The 20,733-nt window shown below is 29.3% G+C and overlaps 2 protein-coding genes across 4 annotated transcripts in view; both read left to right on the top strand.

Moving 5' to 3' along the window:
• Positions 1 to 9,799, top strand: part of LOC148300455 (monocarboxylate transporter 8-like) — a 169,827-nt gene extending 160,028 nt beyond the window's left edge. The window contains exons 8-10 of the mRNA XM_088274743.1: positions 3,366 to 3,540; positions 4,397 to 4,549; positions 4,813 to 9,799. Of these exons, the coding sequence (XP_088130869.1) occupies positions 3,366 to 3,540; positions 4,397 to 4,549; positions 4,813 to 5,474 (990 nt within the window). The 3' untranslated portion in view covers positions 5,475 to 9,799. The remainder of the gene's footprint in view (positions 1 to 3,365; positions 3,541 to 4,396; positions 4,550 to 4,812) is intronic.
• Positions 9,800 to 10,080: 281 nt separating this feature from the next.
• Positions 10,081 to 20,250, top strand: LOC148300454 (uncharacterized). Of its 3 annotated transcripts, none has more exons than XM_088274790.1 (17): positions 10,081 to 10,292; positions 10,953 to 11,183; positions 11,550 to 11,709; positions 11,905 to 12,043; positions 12,170 to 12,382; positions 12,482 to 12,680; positions 13,337 to 13,514; positions 14,431 to 14,628; positions 15,120 to 15,297; positions 16,231 to 16,336; positions 16,415 to 16,554; positions 17,200 to 17,299; positions 17,500 to 17,549; positions 18,176 to 18,284; positions 18,371 to 18,513; positions 18,667 to 18,859; positions 19,967 to 20,250. In XM_088274790.1, exons 1-17 carry the CDS (start codon positions 10,128 to 10,130, stop codon positions 20,072 to 20,074), a joined length of 2,610 nt encoding a protein of 869 aa, XP_088130916.1. In that variant the 5' UTR covers positions 10,081 to 10,127; the 3' UTR covers positions 20,075 to 20,250. The 3 variants fall into 3 exon arrangements, with proteins under 3 accessions (XP_088130916.1, XP_088130917.1, XP_088130918.1); XM_088274791.1 differs by lacking the exon at positions 19,967 to 20,250 and adding an exon at positions 19,681 to 19,813; XM_088274792.1 differs by lacking the exon at positions 10,953 to 11,183.
• The last annotated feature ends 483 nt before the right edge of the window (positions 20,251 to 20,733 follow it).

Raw genomic sequence — 20,733 nt, 5'->3', positions numbered from 1 at the left:
ATTTTGAAGAAAAACATGAGCTAGATACAATTATATTTTAGGGTAGGACCCAGAAACCCTTGGTCGCAACTGTCGTCAATAAAAGGCGATTTAGTTTGTTAGGACATACATTACATACTTCGCATGCCTCCCGAGAGCCGTAATTAGGACGTCTTCTGCTAAAGATTTGTCTACAGTTTTCATCTGAATTTCGGAACGTGGACATGACTTGGGAGGATGCAAGGATGCTGGCAGTTGACAGAAAAGCCTTGAGGCAGGCTGTGGACTCCATATTCTCCACATAAGGAGCGGATGTATTTAATGAATGAATAATTAATATTTTATTTTAAAAAAGTTTCTACGATAACAATATCCGAATTCTTGATTATATATTTATCCATATGATGCTTGCACTCCTATTCAATTATTGTTCCACTGATTATACCTGGTATTATACGATCATTGATATTTTAAGGGTCTAATTTTTTTTATATTATGCAAATATTGCGTAACAACAACGATTTTGTTAACACGTTTCTGCTTGTTGCATTTTTGGGACATTTTTTTTCTAATTTAAATTTGAGATATTTTTTTTTCACGAAAATATATTTTTTACCTTATTTTAAGATTTTACAATCAAGGTTAGACGGAATTTTCTAAGGATATTTTCATTAAAATAAAAATGTTTAAATTCTTGTTTGACAATTGCTACGTTTCGAGATTTAAATAATACGAGTAGGTATGCGTAATGGTATTTTACCAATCCTTTATTATATGTATATTTCAAATTTAAGAAAATCTTCGGTAACAGGGAGAGTTGAAATTGAACTGATTGTTCATTTACACAATAAAAATAAAAATAAATAGAATATCTGTACGGCCAAGCCCATGGTAGACAACTCCCGGACAGACCACCAAAGAGATGGATCGATAGCTAGGAATCGACATCGCAGGAGGCTACTCCCTCTTAAAAACAGGCCATAAGGCCTACATCAAGAAGAAGAAGAAGAAGAAGAATAAAATAAATAGAAATAATGAATGGTTTATTTATAAATTTCCAAACGATTAAAAGTTGAAGAACTGGGGTTTTTACCGTAGGTACTTAATGCTAAAATTTTTTTTTTTAATCTAAAGAAAAAATAAATAAAAGCTTATGAACATTCACAAAGTAAAAGTAAATTACGAAACTGAAACCTCTTTACTCAGTTTTTTTTTATGTTTTTTGTTGTTAAAAAATTATAATTCATTAAAAATGAAGAAAGAATAAACTCGTAAAAATACTTTATTTACTGCGTGGCAGAGTTAATTTATTTAAGCTATCTCAAATAATTTCCAAAAATAAAGGAGGAAATTGCGAGATATTCCTTAATTTAAAAAAAAATTGATCCAGTAATTATTTAGAAAGAGGAATCTCAAGTTCTTTAAACCTTTAAAAAAAGTATTGTGATTTTTAAAGCCATAACAACTTTAAAATATTTATATAATATTTATGAGTTAAATACTCCAGTCTCTTTCGGAAAATTCGGTGTAGTTTTAGAAAAACTATCGAACTTGCTTCATTTTTCGACAAACTATGTACAAATAATATATAATAAATACGTACAAATAATGCTGGTTGAAAAATGGTTGGTCCTCGACTTGCCTCGGACATCTTGCGGCGTCTTCAAATCCTATCAATAATCCATTATTCATTTTGACGAGGGTCGCTATAATACAATTTTAATGGATTTAAACATCTACCGATAAATGTAGTACTACACTGTTTTGATGCTATCCTAGAATAAGGTAATTGCTCGTAACTAAACGGTAGCAGCCTAATTAAATGTTTGCGTATCTGTACTCTCTAATCGTGTTAAAAGCTTTACCAGTTTAACGAAAGTCCATTGAAAATAACTGTTTCTTTCTTTAAAACCCGTGTACTCAAAATGCGAAGATTTTTTTTTCAGGATGGTGATTTGTTTGTTTGATGATAATTCGCTCACTCCTTTCAAGAACGTCATATATCAAAAATTGACAATTTTCAGTTGTGCATGTTTTCGGAATGCCCAGAAAATGTACTTTATCCCAGCAAAAGCGGCCTATTTTTTACTTAATATTTACCCGCTACAGGGCAGAAAGTGTTGTTTTTGCATTTTGAAGAAAAGGTATTGTTCAATTATTTTTTTAAATAAACGTAATATTTTTCAAATGGAAAAATACATTCAGGTTTTACTTAAAAAGATCAATAAGTGGCTTGATATTAATTTTTTAATGCATTGTATTATATTTTTAAACTTTAAAAACGATCTCCTGATTTTTTTTTTTAATTTATGACTTTCTTAAAAGGAGTGAGCGAATTAATAAAAGGTTTACTTCCAAAAGTGATGTGTAGAACGATGTTCGTTAGAACAAAAAGAACGGCATACAGTTTTGAAATATCTTGTATTGTCAAAATCAGTTTTGCGTAATAAAAAATGCGAGCTGCTGCTTCCCAGAAATTGTTCAGATAATATTTTTTTTAATTACCTAACGTCCAAGTGACTCTGAAATTTAGCAAGGGCTTATGCAACACCGCTTATCATGTCTCTATTCAGGCTTCAACTTTATAAGTTTCATAGCCTATGCCTAGTCGTGAGAGGATTTACTCATTATGTTTAAAGTTACTATAATTTCATGTAATTCTCATGTGAAAATTCTAGGCAAAAACACTCGCGAATTGTTCAGATAAGTTTGTCCAAGTACCTTACGTACTTCCCTCCTCTATAAATATGAAATAAATTCTTTCTGGTGTATTTCGCCATATTTTCTAAACTGTCAAATCGTCGTGATCTGTCAAAAATTTAGAATAAGATTTGTGATTGACTAAAAATAGGTTTAAATAATAATTTTCGTTTTGATAAATATTTGAACTGGATAGTTATTACTATTTATCTACATTATTTTTAATTTACGACTGAAATTAAGTGGGGGAAAAAATACATAACAATGTACCCGCCAAACGTCATTCTACCATTGAATGACGTTTAGCGGGTACATTTGCTGAGTTGCCAGTAAAAACTAACGAAGGGTTATGCGTGACCATTTATTTTTGTCCTCAAAACGGAATATCTACCAATTTTTACGTAATAGTATGTATATTCAAGAAAACACGTATTTTTTCATAGTTTTTATGTATTAATAAAAAGAAACGGAATGTTGATAAAGAAAATAAGAGGAATAAATAATATAAAATTGAAAAAAATATGTTGTTTTATATTAGGACAGGCTATCTAAAAACGGGACGTATGGTCACTTTAGTTATGTGTTATACATATTTTAAGAATTCACCTCAAATTCAATTAAAGGAATTTATATACCAGGTGATTTACACTACTCGTCCTATAATCATTTGTCAATGTACATTTCAGGCTCTACAGGGATACAAAGAAGGATTAGAAGATAGTGCTCTGGTCTTGCTCCAGACGTTTCTTGGTTTCGCTACTGCTCTTGGCTGTGTCGGATTTGGGTTGGTCATCGTTAGGCCCAGCAGCCAATGCCTCATCTCCCGTCAGTATCTTGCTCAAGCTGCTATGTTGGGCATTGGTAAGGAATCATTTTTTTAGGGAATAACCCGCAAAGTCTCTATTAAGAGGTTTGTCGAGAAGACGTAATTCGGAAGGAAGATATGAAAAATACTTCACAGACACTGTGACACCAGTTTTATAGTGAATTATATAATTCAAATGTAACTTTGTTTTAAAATCACTATAAATATTTTATTATTACTTAATTATAATGTCTACCGGTTTCGAATCTAACCGCTTCTTTATCAAGACTTTAATCAGTCTTGATAAAGAAGCGGTTAGCTTCGAAACCGGTAGACATTATAATTAAGTTAAAATTAAATATTTATATTGATTTTAAAACAAAGTAACATTTTAATTTCAAAATGGAAAATCACAAAGTTAGTGCTTCAAATGTAAATTATATGATAGTCAATTAGTTAGATGGACACACTTATAATAAGTCTCTTCATTTTCTTCTAGAATATTATTCTAGGTGACAATTAATTTCCTTTTTATATATAAACATGGCACAGTTGTCAAATACTGAGAAGAAAATAATTAAAAAAGAGTTAGATACCTTTATTTATACAGTTCAGTCAATGACACTGCGTGTTTGAAAGTGGCCTTAAACAATAGACCATATTATACTCTTTAAAAACCAGTTGCTAGTTGTCATTAATTAAATGCATCATTTAATGAAAAAAAATCTAACAGTGTTATACTTCCGCCTCTACCCACACCACACATTCATTAAGACTATCTTAACAGAGTATGATCATTTATTATATAATAAATAACTAATTGCCTTCAAAAAACAATATTAATAATTTGTGAACAAATTACCTTTACCACAAAATTAAGCCACTAAATTTTTCTATTTGAAATGATTCCAGGTATATCATTATTGGCTCTGAGTAGCGTACAAGGCTACCACGGCTATGTTCTGTTCGTATGGCTCTATGGACTCTGCTTGGGAGGATTCCTGTATTCTGTCAAGATGCTCACTATGGAACGGGTTCGAGCTAAACACTTTACCAGAGCTTGGGGTGGGTAACAATATTTAAACTTAATCCCAAATTAATCCTTAAAAAAGATTATTTTATTCATTTTGCTAAAACCAGCCTTATCAACCACAGAAAGTTAAGTTCCCAGTAAACTCTGAAGTCGTTAATGTTTAAATGCCCCAACTACTTAAAGTTACGAAACTAAAATTTGAATTCCTTTGAAGTATGCACATGTACTATAATTTGAGAATAATTATATAATGTTGGTTACATCACTTTACTGACTATATCCCATTTGCTTGCAGGTTTCGTTCAAGGTGCTAAAGCACTTCCTGTGATAATAGGTGTTCCGGTTACCGGTTACATCAACCAGCAGAGTCCTCGTGCCGGCTACTACTTTTCCTTTGCTACGACGATGGTGGGAGCCATTCTCCTCTTCTTTGTAGGTTTTTCCAAGAGGCCAGAACCTAACAGTTCCATCAACTCTACCATGACGGCAGCCACTCTAACCAACGGGGACTGCATATGTCCCGGAGTGTCGCCTCAAATGCCAAGATTCAATAATTTCAGCCATTGTGGGGCAAACTACGGACACTATTCTCACCCAGCTCCTCTGTACTCCCAGCAATTCTACAACCATCACCATCCGCATCATATTCACCCGTACGGCCATTTACAAAACGGTCTGCCAAAATCTCTATCGTTTGCAGCTCCTCTAGATTACCGTGACGGAAATTATGTGAGCTGTTTGAACGAAGAACAGAACTGTTCAGGTTATAACTGTATGAGGTCTCCTTACCAATATAGGCACAACTACAATGGTAGACTCAGGCCTTCTAAAAGTGTTCCGGAAGGACTGGCTCGATATGATCCCGGGTGGACTCGGGGTGGCTCCTGCAGGAGTCTATGTCGAAGACCAATCATTAGAAACGTTCAGGTCATCGAACAAATTACCACCTCTGTGTAGTAGATTTATAACAAGTACCAGTGTTCAGTAGATAGTATTTAATAATTAATTGTAAGTAAAAAACTGTAATTATATATTGAGAAGCGTGCAATTCTGAAACATTTATGTCCTAGTAGACTTGTAAATTTGTACTTATAGCAAAATATTTACTCATTAATATTATGTAAATATATTTACTATGCTTCGTGTGTTAATTGTATTGTAAATAATGTTTATTGTACTAAATTTCATTTATTGTACTTATGTTCATATCAATTTTACAAATGAAATAGTGTCCGGTGGGATACAACCAACAAAAACATGATAAGAAGTAAACGGCTTCTTGTTCTTGTTCTTGGAAGACATTTTTGTCAGACAAAAATTATTATCATTAGAAAAACTGCAGTAAGTGCATACTCATTGATAATTCACTTTCTTGTGATGGTGTTTATTTATTTGTTGCTCTTTTACGTATAATTATTTATGTAAGTTGTTTGCTAGAGCAAATATATATGAAATATGTACATATGTTCTTTCATGTTTGTTAGAAATGTTGCTCACTGCATTGTTTCTAAGCAAACGTGTTTAAAAAAGGTAATATAAATCTAGTATATGCTTGATTATCTTTTTTTCCTAACATCTTACCCCTATCCGAAATCGCATACAGCACAACATGAAATCAACATACAGGGTGATCTTAAGTCCAAATTCTTGGATCTAGATGTAAAATGTTAAAGGATACAGATAATGCAAATGAAGGAGCTACGCGTGAAGGACATTATTGCTAAATGGGAAAGAAAATGGAAGAGGAATAGTCGGTAGGAAAAAGAGAAAAAAATCATTGCTTAGTGCACTTGGGATTTCACACTCATACTCTTCCAAACTTAATCCAGCCTATGACCGGTTGTAAGCCCTGTAAATACCCAGATTTCCATATTATTCTTTGTGCTTGTTGAGATATCAATATTAAAATAATTCCCAAGTGTTTAACAGATTTGCAAACAGAGATTTAAACACACTTAAAATATTGTGAAAAAAATATTCATTAAATGAATTGTCATAAAAAACTTCAAAATGTTTTGTTATGTACATACATGTACCTATTTAAGTGTCTATCTGAAAACTTATGTAGTTAAGATTGTCAGTGAATAAGTACTTAAAACAACAATATTTTATTTATAATGTTGTTTGAACTGTTTCATGAGGAATTGATAAATGTCTTTATCCTTAAAAGTAAATAATTAATTTATTATTAAATTTTAAATAAATAGTATAAAAATACAATAACAAATTACAATTCTACTCATTACTAGCATAAATTGTCAATTAAATTAAAATTATTCATAAATCTAACTTTATGTCCCATGGGACCATAAACATAAAAATCATTGAGTTACAAATCATTAAATTTGTTAATTCACCAGTTTTTTATGTGAGCTAACATCAAAAACTGGTAAGTTAACAATTGTAGATAGCAATGTTTAAGGTAGATTATTTAAGCAACAGATTTAATAGAAAATATAAATAACTGAAAATATGATAAAACAAGAAATTGTGCCCTTATAATTTATTCACAAAAAAAACCCTTTTAATTTTGTATGCAGTAGATTCTTTTTTTCTGTAAAAAATCATTCACCTCAGTGATGATTATGAAAAATAATCCCAGTTCAGTGAAATTCCCAGTTAATCAAAAAAGAAAAAAAACTCATTAAAAAAACCTGTTGATACATGCATATAAAAGAAACTTCTGTACGCATTTACCATACGAATCTGGCCAAAGACGCATGTGTTTGCCAATCTCGAATATCTTTATATCTAGGATAGTAATTAGACTCTTATTATATAAACAGATCATATAAATATAATACATGATGCAGTTGATAGTAGTTGTTTTAACAATACAACTGTCCAGTATGCTTAGTTGTTTATTTGTTGTTGGGGAGACACAAACTACAGAATCTTTCTTTGCAATTTTTAAATCATCCCAGTTGTTTGACCGCAGTTTTGCTTGTCGGGTAAAGTTTTCCGAATAAATTGAGAGTCTACTGCATATTTACTTAAGCCATTTGATAAACTCAGATGTAAAGTAAAATTAATTTATTATTTGCTTCATGTTATATTTTACAGTTTGCATTTTTACTGACCAAAGTAAACTTATCTTTAATTCTGAACAACGTAATTATTTCTGTAATGTGATTCTTTAAAAAAAAACATCTTCCGTGTTTAGTCAATTTATGTTAAGTAAATACATATATACTCTTTCATTTTCTACTTACTGTAACTGGCCACATGTTGCTGTTTCTCATTCTGGTTAAATGGAAACGAAATAAATAGAAAGTACACATTTATAATATGTTTGATTTCACAATGATTATGAAGCAATGAAAATATTAAAAATCTTTTAAACAACAATGCAATAAAACATTGAAAATGCTAAATGACACCAACTGTCATATTGTCCGCTTTTGCATTGTTCATAAGCAATGTTTAATTATGCATGTGCTAATGTTTAATAAAACATGTTTTTACTTGTATAAAAACACCAGCATATTTTAAAACAACGTTGTACTGCAAAAAATTTAAAGCAATCGGTGAATAACTTGAAAATTTAACATTTTAAGGACACAAAAAAATATATTTGTATAGATAAATAAAAACACACCCATAATTCGCATGCAACATTATATCAAAATTTAAAGCAATCAGTGAAAATTTTGAGAAGATTTGAGATTGTGAACAAAATAACATTTACATTTTATTCATTAACATTATAAACATACAAAATATATACATTTTCCTGTGTGAAATCAAATCACATTTACAATATGCAATTAAACTCAACATGTGCTGTAAAGATAGTATGACTCATAAGTTTTACCTTTAAAGCAATGATATTTAGTTTTCACAAACAAAATATTAAATTTCTACCAGTTATAATGTCATATTGTTATTTTGAATCATGTTTTATTATCATTTATTAATTTAAAAACATTTTGTATAAAATGCAATGTAAGATTTGTCAATCATTAGTAACTATTCCATCTAGCTAAAAAATATTATATGATAAAAATATTAAATAACACTACCGTATAAAAAAGATTTAATGCTATTGTAATAATATAACATAATATAAAGTTTTAAATTAAATTGAATTACTAGCAGATTATTAATAGAATACTCAATAAGTAAAACAATGATATGCCTACATACCAACTTGGATATTAAGTTAAAAGATAATCACTTATTAAAAATAATCTACCCATATGTATTGTTTTGATGATGTAATATTTTTTTAGTAATTATGTATATGTAAGTAGATACTTTGTATAACATAATAATGTGAAAGGAATATTCCGTTGAAAAATCATTCTATCAATGATGTACTGTGATACCTTGATGTTTTCAGCTCAAACCTGAAATGAGGTTGTTTTCTATTATTTAATTAAAGTAAGAACCTTTGTGAAACGGATTAGATAATATTTACACATCTTCCTCCTAGATACCATGGAACAATAATAATATTATATCCTTGAAAGACCTTCCTTAATATCAAAAATATTCATGTAAATACATTACCATATTGTATGTGAATATGCTTACATCTGTAGACTGCCATCTATGGGAATCGAAAATTGTCAATTGGTATAGGAATTTGCAAATTATTTCTTTTTGACAGCCACTCTCAGCTGTCAACCTTTGCTGCAATAAATAGTAATTCACTCTACATAGATATAAAAGTGTTTACATGTTTTAGCAGAATTTTGCATTTTAACATATTAAAGTATTAGTTAAGTATGCAATATCAATTGTGTAAGGATGTCGAAGGATGAATGGTAAACCAGAAACTCATGATGTGGGATTTAAAGGGATTGTATGATAACCAAAAGATAGCAGCAGTTTTCTGGAAGAAAAAAAAACAGAAAGAAACAAATGAAAACTCGCATCATTCAACATCGCAATGAGTCAAGTACAAGAAAAAGAAATTGCTATAGTAAATTCAGAATAATTGGCATAACATTTTTTCTCCATAGGACATGCTTGAGAAATCTTTTTAAATAATGTTTATTTTTCCGAAACACGAAGGTTTACTGTAAATTACTTATTTTATAATTGTTTTTATTTTTAATTATCAACTTAAATATAGATCAAGTTGAAGAAAAAAAACACAATAAGGTTTAAAAACGATAATTATTATAATATGAATAACACTTCGATTAATATTCTTGTATTTTTGGTTTTAGAAAAATATTTAAATTTACGTAGATAGGTGTGAATATTTTAAAATGTTACATACCAAAGATTACCACTGTGCATTGTATTTTTTGTTACATTTGTTACTAGTTTTAATAGAGTTTATTTTGAATGTTTAATAGGTATGTAGTATTATTTATTGATTGTTTAATGATAATCTTGTTGAATTTGTTTATTTATTATATTGATATTAATAAAGCAATGTTTTACAACTTTTAATATTTCATTTTTAAACCTAAACGATTTCCACTAAATATAGATAAAAATCAGGAATATTGCATTGGAACATGCATTTTCTGAAAGTGAAAGTAAATACCCGTATATTATAATGTAAACAAATTCTATATTCAAATTTTGTTTCTGACATAATCACAAAATGAATTGTTTATAAATGTTTTTTTTTAAATTAAATTGAAATCTGAGATGAGGAGTAATACATTTAGGAGATTAACACAGCATTATGCATATGAAGAAGATCCAAGCATTGTTAAAAGTAAAGGAGTTGAGATAACAGCATCGGTCAATAATGATTTGACATTTCAAGAAGTCTTACAATTGGATATAGAGGCTGAAATTAAAAAGAGAGAGGTAAAATTTAAAACTCATAATATAATTAAAAAGCACTATAATTAAGGAGCACTTGTACAAAAACCATTTGAATGGACTTATTCCATATGATGCAAGTTATCTTTTATAATGTATTATTCAATGTAGACCACATTTTATTGTTATGATAAAATTTATACTAGGAATAAGTCAATTAGCATTAGCAACATCATAAAAGATGTTGAGTTGTGGTCCCATGGTTGTGGTCCCAATGGCGGACTCTTGAGGCAGTTTCTTGAGCTTAAGCTGAGGGAGCTTCAGTTTGAACCCAATCTATCACAATTTGATACCTATTTCTAATAATGAGCCACTAAGGCTTACAGAAATAGTATGAAATTGATGTTTTTTTGTAAAAAATAAAAAATTGCACAAATACTTCTCTTTTTTTAAATATATGTATTAAACTGAATGTATGTATTTGTCGTTGAGCTCTAGTACCTACCTGGGCTGGGATTTTGTATAGAGATTATTGCTTTAAAATAACTTTAACATTACTTTAAGACCATTTCTAATGGCTTCCTAGTAAATTTCCTGATTTTTTTAAATAATTATTTTTTATCAAATAGAACTATGGTTAAATGTTAATTATTGACGTTTTTATTCTTTTGATACTGAATGAACTTTCAATATTTTAAATTGTAGCTTTACCAAGTACGTGAATCCATGTTTGCATCTTTGAAGTGGGATTTAGTATGTGCTAATCATAAACCTTTCAAGAAAACGTATAATGTTAGCGACACAAGTTTTTACTTTGATGAAGTTAACACCCAAGGCTATTTGACTACAGAAAAAATTACCGAATGCCTCAGTTGTATATCAGACTGTCCATTTACTGGAAAGCAAGTGTTTACAGCATGCGATCTCTCTAGATTGGTAATGATATGGATTGTGTGATGTACAATATATTATGTGAAGTATATCTTATAAAAATGAGTAGAAAGTAATTAAGGGTGCTGTGTAGTTGCCATAAGGCAACACTTAAATATCATCTCAAATCAAAATACTGAAAAAACTGTCACAAAACCAACTACTAACTTGCACAAAATAAAGTCATACTGCACTCAAACAACTTTATAATTCCAATTCCTGTGGCACAATACAACACAATTTCAGGACAGAAGAGTGTGGCGTTCCATCCCCTCCGCCTACCTCTGCGGAGAAACGGCGTGACGATAGTAGTGGTAGTAGTAGCAAATGTGCGTATTTTTTTTTCAATATAAAGTAAAATTTATTTTTTAGGGTTTATATGATATTAATTTGTTACAAAAATATATTTATCTCCAATACTTGGATTTATCATATAATTTACTGGTATCTCTGAAAGAACTGAACAATTTGAAATTTCTCAGACTTTTGAATGCATCTCACAATATAATAATTTGCATTTTTGATTTTGATAGTAAGTATTTTTCTATTCATCAATATTTAAAATTAAAAAATGTGTTATTTTATGGTAGAAATATTTATATAAAACACAAGATCCTCACTTGTTTTTAACAGAAAGTCGGTACAATAAAAAAATGAGAAAGATCTTTTATCTAAAATATGTACATATCTACAACATTAATCTACTTTTTAAAATAAATTTATGTAGGTCCCTATTTTTTGAAGGAAGTAAACTATTCTCATAATAAAATAGAATTCATAAAAGACTTGGAGGTTTTTTGGACTATAAGAATTCTAGACTTGTCTAACAACAATATTTCCAAAATTGAGGGCCTAGAGAACCTAAGGTAATTTTGTTTGAACTTTTTGTGGAATGTTTAAAAATAAAATGTTATAACTTATATCTTTTACATTTATATTGTACTTACTTTTATGTTTGTTAAAATTTATTGTTGTTTGTATTTATATTTCAGATTCTTACATAAACTGAATTTATCATTCAACTCAATCAAATGCCTGGAAAACCTTAATAGTCTTCCGATCAAGTATTTAAATATTTCTAATAATAATATATCAAAAATTGTACTAGATTCCGACAATGGATTACATACGCTACATGAACTTTTATCACTTAATCTAGACTTCAATAAAATTGATTCTTTGGAATTATTAAAATGGTGTACAAGGTGATTTTTTTAATTATTATTTATTAATAATTATTTGTTTTATAATCATCAAAGAATAAATGTTGAATTCTGATCTTCATGAGCTACTTTTGTTTGCAGTATTGAAAAAATCAGTATGAAATATAATAAGATAGATCACATGTTTGATCTCAATTATGCAAAAGACTTGAAAAAGTTAAAAGTTCTAAATCTTGCTTTTAATCCAATAACCTATAACAAAAAACTTGCAAATGTTTGTTGTCTACTTTTTCCCAGGCTAGAATTATTGAATGATGAAAAAGTAGATGAGAATCTTAAGGTATGAAATCATTATCACGCAACATCATTGTTTTATACTATTCTTTTTTATATAAAGTTATTTTTAAAAATCTTGTAAATATAACATTAAAATGTCTTGAACATATTTCTTAACCCATTGCAACACAAAGCCAGCGAATCGCCGGCCAAGGTCAATTTGAAACTGAATGACAATATTTTCATTCATAAAAATGACATAAATAAGTGTATTGCGGTTACTGATTTCATAATAAAATGTAATATGTAATCACAATTTTTTATTATTATGCTATTAAGTTTTACCATTTTTATTTTGTGTGTAGTAAAAAAAATTTGTCAAAATTAAATAATGTGTTGCATGAACAAATAATGTAATCTTTATTACTGGTGCAATGGGAAACACAGTGTTTTATTCTCCATACTAGTCTCATTCCATCTGGCCATTCTTTGAAAGTCATTAAATATGATTTTGGAAATCATATTTATGAAATGTTTATCAATGACGAATCTGCAATAGACATTTTTCAACGGGGACTAAATTTACAGTTAAAACCAATAACTGTTTTAATTCCTATTACATCTGATATTTCATATTCATTCATTTGACACACTTCATTTACAACAGATCAGTATTAGTTCTGTGGAACTATAATTAAACTTAATTCCTTTTCATTTAAGGAAAGCTGTCCAGACTTTTATGCTAATATAATGCTTGATAAGGTTGAGAGAACAATTATCAACCTTTCCCTAATAGAAACGATGCATCTTGAGAAATATGAACATAAAGAAAGGTCATTGGAAAAATTGTTATCATGGCCTCTCGTTATTCTATCAGGGCCCCAAAAATCTAACAAAGGTTTGTCCAACACAGTCTACATACCAAAATGATATAGCACTCTTTTATTTTCTTTCTATTACATAGATCGATGTCTAATTTTCCACCAATTTATCATTTTAATAAACCATGTAGTTATTTTTTTTTACTTGATTCAATAAATGTTTACTTCGATCCTCCCTAATCTATTACATAGCTTTGCCATAGTATGAAGAAAGTAGGAATAGTGGATTACCTACTTTTTTTGACCGATAAAAAAGTAGTCACCACTGAAAGTATAGAGCCAATATTTTGGATATTCTGCTGTGAAAAATGACACAACATTTAACTTTTTTAAGAGTTTTAACCTGTCCAGGAGTATGGCCGTATATGTACAGCCATACCAAACTCTCCTCAGTGGAGTATGGCCGTACATGTACGGCCGCGCTTCTAATTAAAGCCTGGTGACATTTATATCTAGACTGGCACTTTTACTGCCATCTGTGGTTGTATTTAAACAACACAATCACAAATCAAATCATGCTTAAGTACTGGTGTAAATTAAAAAATTAAGAAAATATGTTGCTTATAGCATAAACTATGAAATAAAATTTTAAGAAGTTTTTTTTAAAAAACACTCCCCAGATACAATTTAGTCCGCAGAAAGTCACTCCCGGACAGGTTAATAATAAAAATATTTAAAATTTTATATAATTTTTTGCACATTCTAAAGATTAACAATGTCAGGAGAGAGACATGTCTGTAGAACTAAAATTTATAGATGACCTGTTTTAAAACGAATTTATGAAAAAATTGACAGAATCAAAATTAAATTATCAATAACATGTCTTCATGTAAAATGTTATGAATTTTTGTACCAACCAAACATGTTCCCTTAACAAATCATATTATGATGTGATACCATTATGTGACTCAAAATTTATTTATTTTTTACCAGGAAACTTATGTCTTCGTGTCAGTGAAGAACTTTGTGATAAAGTTTATTATGCATTTTTGTATACGACTAAACAAGCTCCCTCAACAGGTCATATAATATGGCGACACCGTTATGTGACTCAAAATGTATTTACAGAAATGATAAAACACAACAACTTTATTACATACTGGGAAATTGATGGTGAAAGTTATGGTTTAAGTAAGAATGACCCATTTAATGTATTTAATGTGAATCTAAATGTGATCGAATTAAAAATACAAATTAAATAACGACTTCTATAATAGAAGTTGTTACATGTTTGGTTTTTGGGATTGATAATTTCAAGCTAAGCATGGCAATCAGGATACACATTTATTTGAGTACATATACTTGATGATGTCACAAATTGTTTTTTGTGTAATAAAAATGTGAAAAAATTAATCCTTCATAAATCAATCTCTCTTCTTTACAGGTTTTAATGAAATCCAATTTTAATTTATTTTCTAGATATAATTAATCTAGGTATATTAATTAATTTATTAATTTAATTAATTAAAAAAATAAAAACAGTGATTTTGGTATGCTATAAATATTTTGGAGTTCATATACAAATATTCCAGCTAATATTTATTATTTATTTATTTAATAACTAGAATAAAAATCCAGTAACTCCATACTTACTTATTTAAATACGCTAACTTAAATTTAAGGTTTTGGAGAAATAAGACAAGCTATGAAAAAGCATAAACTGCTTTTAAGTCATATGGCAGGAGTCGGAGCTTTGACTCTAAAAAAGCGCAGTAATCAAATTCATCTCTTGCTCACCATGAAACAGTATAACAAAACAAGATCATATCCAAATCTCTGGAAGTCACAAGCTTCTTTCAAGTAAGTTAATTTAATATTAGTTAATCCTGTATCAATATAATGTTTATTTATTATTAGTCTTTATCCTAAATAAGCTAGAAAATATTGTTTGTTGCCAAAATTCAGAATATCTGATAAAAATAATAAACTTTTGATTATTTCAAGTGTTATAATTATTTCTTACTTTAAGGTTGTCGCACACTTTTCACCTTAACATTGTATCAACATCGCTTTACCTGGAGTCGTTTTGTTTTCTTTGTATGAAGTTCCATACATCAATGCGCACACTTATCAGTACCATATCATTACTTCACAGAATTCAGTACATGGTCAACTCACAGTCAACTTGCAGTCACCACGCTTACGTCTTGCTGTGGCCATGCAGACAATCTGTGGTCCCCGCATTTATGTTTTGCTAATAACCATGCTTTCTTAATATCTTATTTACCTCTAGTTTCTGTGATTTAGCTTTGATAGCCATCTCACACAATGTAAACTGAGGCATAACTGAAAAAGAACCATGTGCTCTTTTTCTCAATGAACCATAAAATACTAAAATTGTTTCTGAGTATACTAGTTGAATGACAAGTTTGATAAATGAGGTGTTTACATGTGGGGATGGCAAGTCATCGACAATCTAATGTCTTGCTGTACCAATGCCGGAGCAGTGCAAAGACGATAAAGGGAAGGATGTTGATACAGTGTTGAGGCAATAAGTATTTAATAATAAAAATGTCAGATAAAAACCATTTATTTTACCATGCCCAATCAAAGAGTTTTTTGCATATTTTTTTTATATGGCAATTAAAACCTTTACACATTAATATATTCATACAATACGTTTATATGTAATTTAATTCTAAAGAATTTAGTTATATTGTATACAAAATGTGGATAGTGTTGAGCTATGCACACTTAAATGTCTGTAATTTTATAGCAAAATATTATTTACAGAAAAGAAGACAACATTGAGCAAAGGAAAGATTCAAAATGTAATAAATGTGATTGTAATTATCGTAACATGGATTGTTCTTGTACGGAAGAAACTGCAAGTTACATAGTAAACATCTCCTTATTTATTTTATTTACATTTAAGATGTGCATTACTAGGTGTATTTGGTCATGGGTATTTTTTTAGGGAGTAGAAGAATCTGACGAGTATATTCCAATAGAAGAAGAGAATTTAGAAAATATTAAGGAAGTAGAGGAAACAAAAACAAACATTTCCACAGATTCATTTTTCAACCCGGAAGAATTAAGGAAATTTTATGGTCGTGTGTATGTTTCTTGTTATTATTATAAATGTTTTTTTTGTATAGTTAAAAAATTTCACTTATTTAAAAAAAAAAATCTTTTTATCAGTGTTAAATCTTCATGAATTTTTTGTTACAATATGTATTTATAGAAGATCCACCTCCATAATAAAGTGGTTAGAGGGGTTAGCACATTTGGACACCAAGTATGAATCCCGGGATTGATTCCGATGGAGTCACCATTAAATTAAAAAAATTCTGCAATTATTAATAATAATAATATACTTGAGATAGTATATAATAATTCAGATAATTTATTGTAGCTTAAGATTAAGTAATTAAATTGTCCTCATGTGGACCATGATAAAGATTACTGCATTGCCCTATGCCTGACCGGGTAATGATAAGAGAAAAAGGAGATTGTAGAAAAGAATATTATACGTGTGGTGCAGAAATATGAACATAGTAGTAGATTCGTTGGTATTGTTGATTTGTCTATTATTATATATGAGTGAGTACTAACTCACTCATATATAATAATAGACTGCTTTAAAATAAAATATTTATTATTTAATCACCTACTGGTGATTATATAACAAATATTTTAATCTGATCTTTTTGTTGTTGTAATAATGAGAAAAGTTAAATTTATGATAAGTTTTATTCGCAGTGGTTGTGAAGATGAAGTTGATTCTTCCATGAGTAAAATTATAACTCATTCACCGTCTGAAGCGGACAAATCCACTGATCTAGGTTTACAGAATAGTCAAGTAAGTATGATCAGTGATAATAATTTTTGTACCCATATAAAAATGATGTTAATAATTTGTTTTTAAGTAGTCATTGAGTTACAGACATCCCTCAGCTATCTTGCTTAGTCCTATCTATAACACAGCTATGCATGCATTTCGATATAAGAGAAAAAAATATTTGCTCTTTTTAATTTTACTTGTAATTTGTTTATTTTCAGTCGCAATTGGAAAAATCCAGAACATCTACAAAAGAACCAATATCAAATAGGTACGAATACTAGAATATGTGCCTAAAAATTTAATCAGCTAAAATAAAGAGGGGTTTTTTGCGACCAAATTACACAAGCTTGTTCGAGTACGGATATGCAAACCTCCATGCCCTAACCAGTATAATCATTCTCTTTTTCCTACATACTATCTTTCGTTCCTTCTACATATAATAATATGCTCTTCCCTGAGCTCACTCACTTACGTCATTATTATTACCCTGAGCTTGTCTCCTTGCCTAGTTATGTACTTGATAACCCCAAGTAAAAACTTTGTCAATCCGTTGCAGGCCCCTATACACCATTATTTGCGGATAAAGGTCAGAGAAGAAGAAATTTGTATAAAAAAATGGACCCTTTTGAATTTCAGCATTTTGTAGATATATTTTTCACACTTTTTTCCCCATCTAGAAAACTATGTTGCTACACAGAGACCAACCAAAATTTAATATTAGAATCGTTTCCGAGTAACTTTTTTTTTTTTTAAATATTTCAGCAAATATAAATATGATTCATTTAAAAACAGCAAAATGATAGTCTTTCAAATATCCTAAAGTTATACATTTTTATTAACAATATGATTATCCTTGTTTTAAATAAAATAAAATAATAAAATGTATGATTTCAGTAACATAATTAAATCTTGTAGCAATTCTATAAATTGCATACAAGAATCGTCTTCGCAAAACATTTGCTGTGGAGAATTTAACTCCTGTGAAACTTTAAATCAGAAAATCGTAAGTTTTTCTTATTAAAATTATGGTATCCAACAGATTACATATTTGTTTTATTAATTGTTGCACTGCATCACTTTATTTAACAGGTTAATTTAACTTTTTTCGAGCCATATGAACCGAAAACTCCAGATGATATATCAGAATTGCCAAGAGAATGCTTAAATGAAGAATACAAAGAATCATGCTATTCATATTTCATACCAGAAAAACTAAAAAATTATGCAAACAAGTGAGCTATCATTATTATTACACAATAATCAAATCCGAAGAAATATTTAACTTAACACTTGCGTGTAGAAAGAAGATTTGAGTTCCTATATTTTGATAGATAACACAAAATATATACAAAAAAGATTATGTACAAATGCCATTAATGTTACAGAATCCTTGTAAATGCATCCAAAAACGTTCCAAATAAAATGCATGCAATTCCAAATAAACCTTCTGACGAAAAAGAGAGCTTAACGGAAATTACAAATGAATTCTCTACTGCAGGCTTTTTTGACACAATCGAAACAGAAAGTAATGCTCTTCTCCAGATAAATAAAAAATATCCTGAATATTTTGATGATATGGTAAGATAATTTTAAAAAAAACATGTACATAATATGAAAGTGATGTGATTTGTTGGAAGCAAATACTTATATTATTAAATCTGCATTTTTGTACGAAAGTCCACAGTCCAGTAGACTGCCATCTGTTGACCCGTGTATGAACTGTATCCACGAGCATCAACTGTTACTTTACAATATATTTCAAACAAGTCATATTTCAGGTTTACAATAGTGTATCTCTCTCTTGGTCGACTTGCTCATTGCTGAGCGTTGTGGTCCTTCGAAATGCTTCTACTGCTCAAACTGTCTGTCTCCATACCTTGTGATCCTAGGCATTGTTTAGTGCGATGTGCAGTACGAGTCTGGTCCTGTCTTAGACTTTTACTTCTCTATTTTTACTTTTACTTGGAGGATGACCTCCATTGGAAAACCATTCGTTTTCTATATCAGGAATTATTTTTGAAAAATAGAGGGATAGCTTTTTTTATATACAATATTGTCACGACTTGTTGACTTATTGACACGAGTTGTTATTTTTTATGTTCAATTTGTAATCCCACTGTAGATTTATGATAGAGTTTAATTATTTTATGCGTAATTTTGATTTTTGATACTTTTAAATACCAATGTATACATTGATATGACAATAACATGAAACAGTCAATGTTCAATGGATAAGTGCATAGATTCTCGGTATCAGAATCCAAGTGATCTGTTTTTTTTTTATAATGTCGAAATGTGATTTTCAAAGATGTGTTAACATATTCTCATACACTTTTTTTTATAATAGAATACTTGCATTCTTGCATAGCTGTTATGTTTTGTGTATTAACACATTTCAGACAGGTGTATTTATGCCTGCGGACCGCTGGTGACTGCATTTGATAATTATGTACATATAAGACCTTTACAAAGAGATAAGGATATAATATTCATATAAAAACACAAAATATGTAAATCCTTCTATTCTGACTTTGAAATGAAGCTGGCGCAGAAGGTAAAAATACCTTTCCCGTCCTTAAGCATCAATCGACCGAATGGGTAGAAATACTTTTTCCGTCCAAAGTGTGTTAACATATCAAAGTATTTATCGGAATCATCATTTATATATAAAAAATTACATTTCAGATTTTTACGGATAATGTGGAGGAAGCTTATAAAAGAATAGAATCCAGTATAATTGATATACACTTAAAATACTTTCCAAAGAAAACATACCTATATCGAAAAATATAATATGTTCATAATGCCGAGCAATTTGTATGTTTTATTGCTTTGTAAAGATTATATTCATATATTATATAGCATTGAATAAATTTAATGACTTTTGTTATTATATTAACAAAAGAATACTTTCAACAACAAAGGAATATATAGGATGTTTTACTTGGGTGAAATAAAACAAATTTTAGAAAGAAAATACTTTTATTTAACATACTAACATTGATAATACGGATAAAGAAAACAATTGTGGTAAGAGACCAAAAATGTTATACAAATTTAAAAAGATTTGGACAAATTTTATTGATTAAAAGGAAAAAAAGTACAAGATATCCAAACAAAAGGATCCATGTTTTTTTTTCATATCGCTCACTCCTTTCAAGAACGTCAGAAATCAAAAATTGCCAATTTTCAGTTGTGCATGTTTTCAGAATGCCCAGAAAATGTACTATATCCCAGCAAAAGAGGCATATTTTTAACTTAATATTTACCCGCTACAGGACAGAAAATGTTGTTTTTGAATTTTGAAGAAAAGGTATTGCTTAATTATTTTTTTAAATATACTTAATATTTTTCAAATGGAGAAAAAACCCTCAGGTTTTACCTAAAAAGATCTGTTGCACAGTAAAAAGTTCAGTAAGTGGCTTGATATTTATTTTTAATATATTGTGTTA

Source organism: Brachycentrus maculatus, unplaced genomic scaffold, assembly GCF_059751285.1.
Source record: "Brachycentrus maculatus isolate JH-2025_06_01 unplaced genomic scaffold, ASM5975128v1 h1tg000714l, whole genome shotgun sequence".
In the NCBI taxonomy this organism is placed as follows: Eukaryota; Metazoa; Arthropoda; class Insecta; order Trichoptera; family Brachycentridae; genus Brachycentrus; species Brachycentrus maculatus.
The sequence above is the reverse complement of the archived record's forward strand: the minus strand, read 5'-3'. Positions and strand labels throughout refer to the sequence as shown.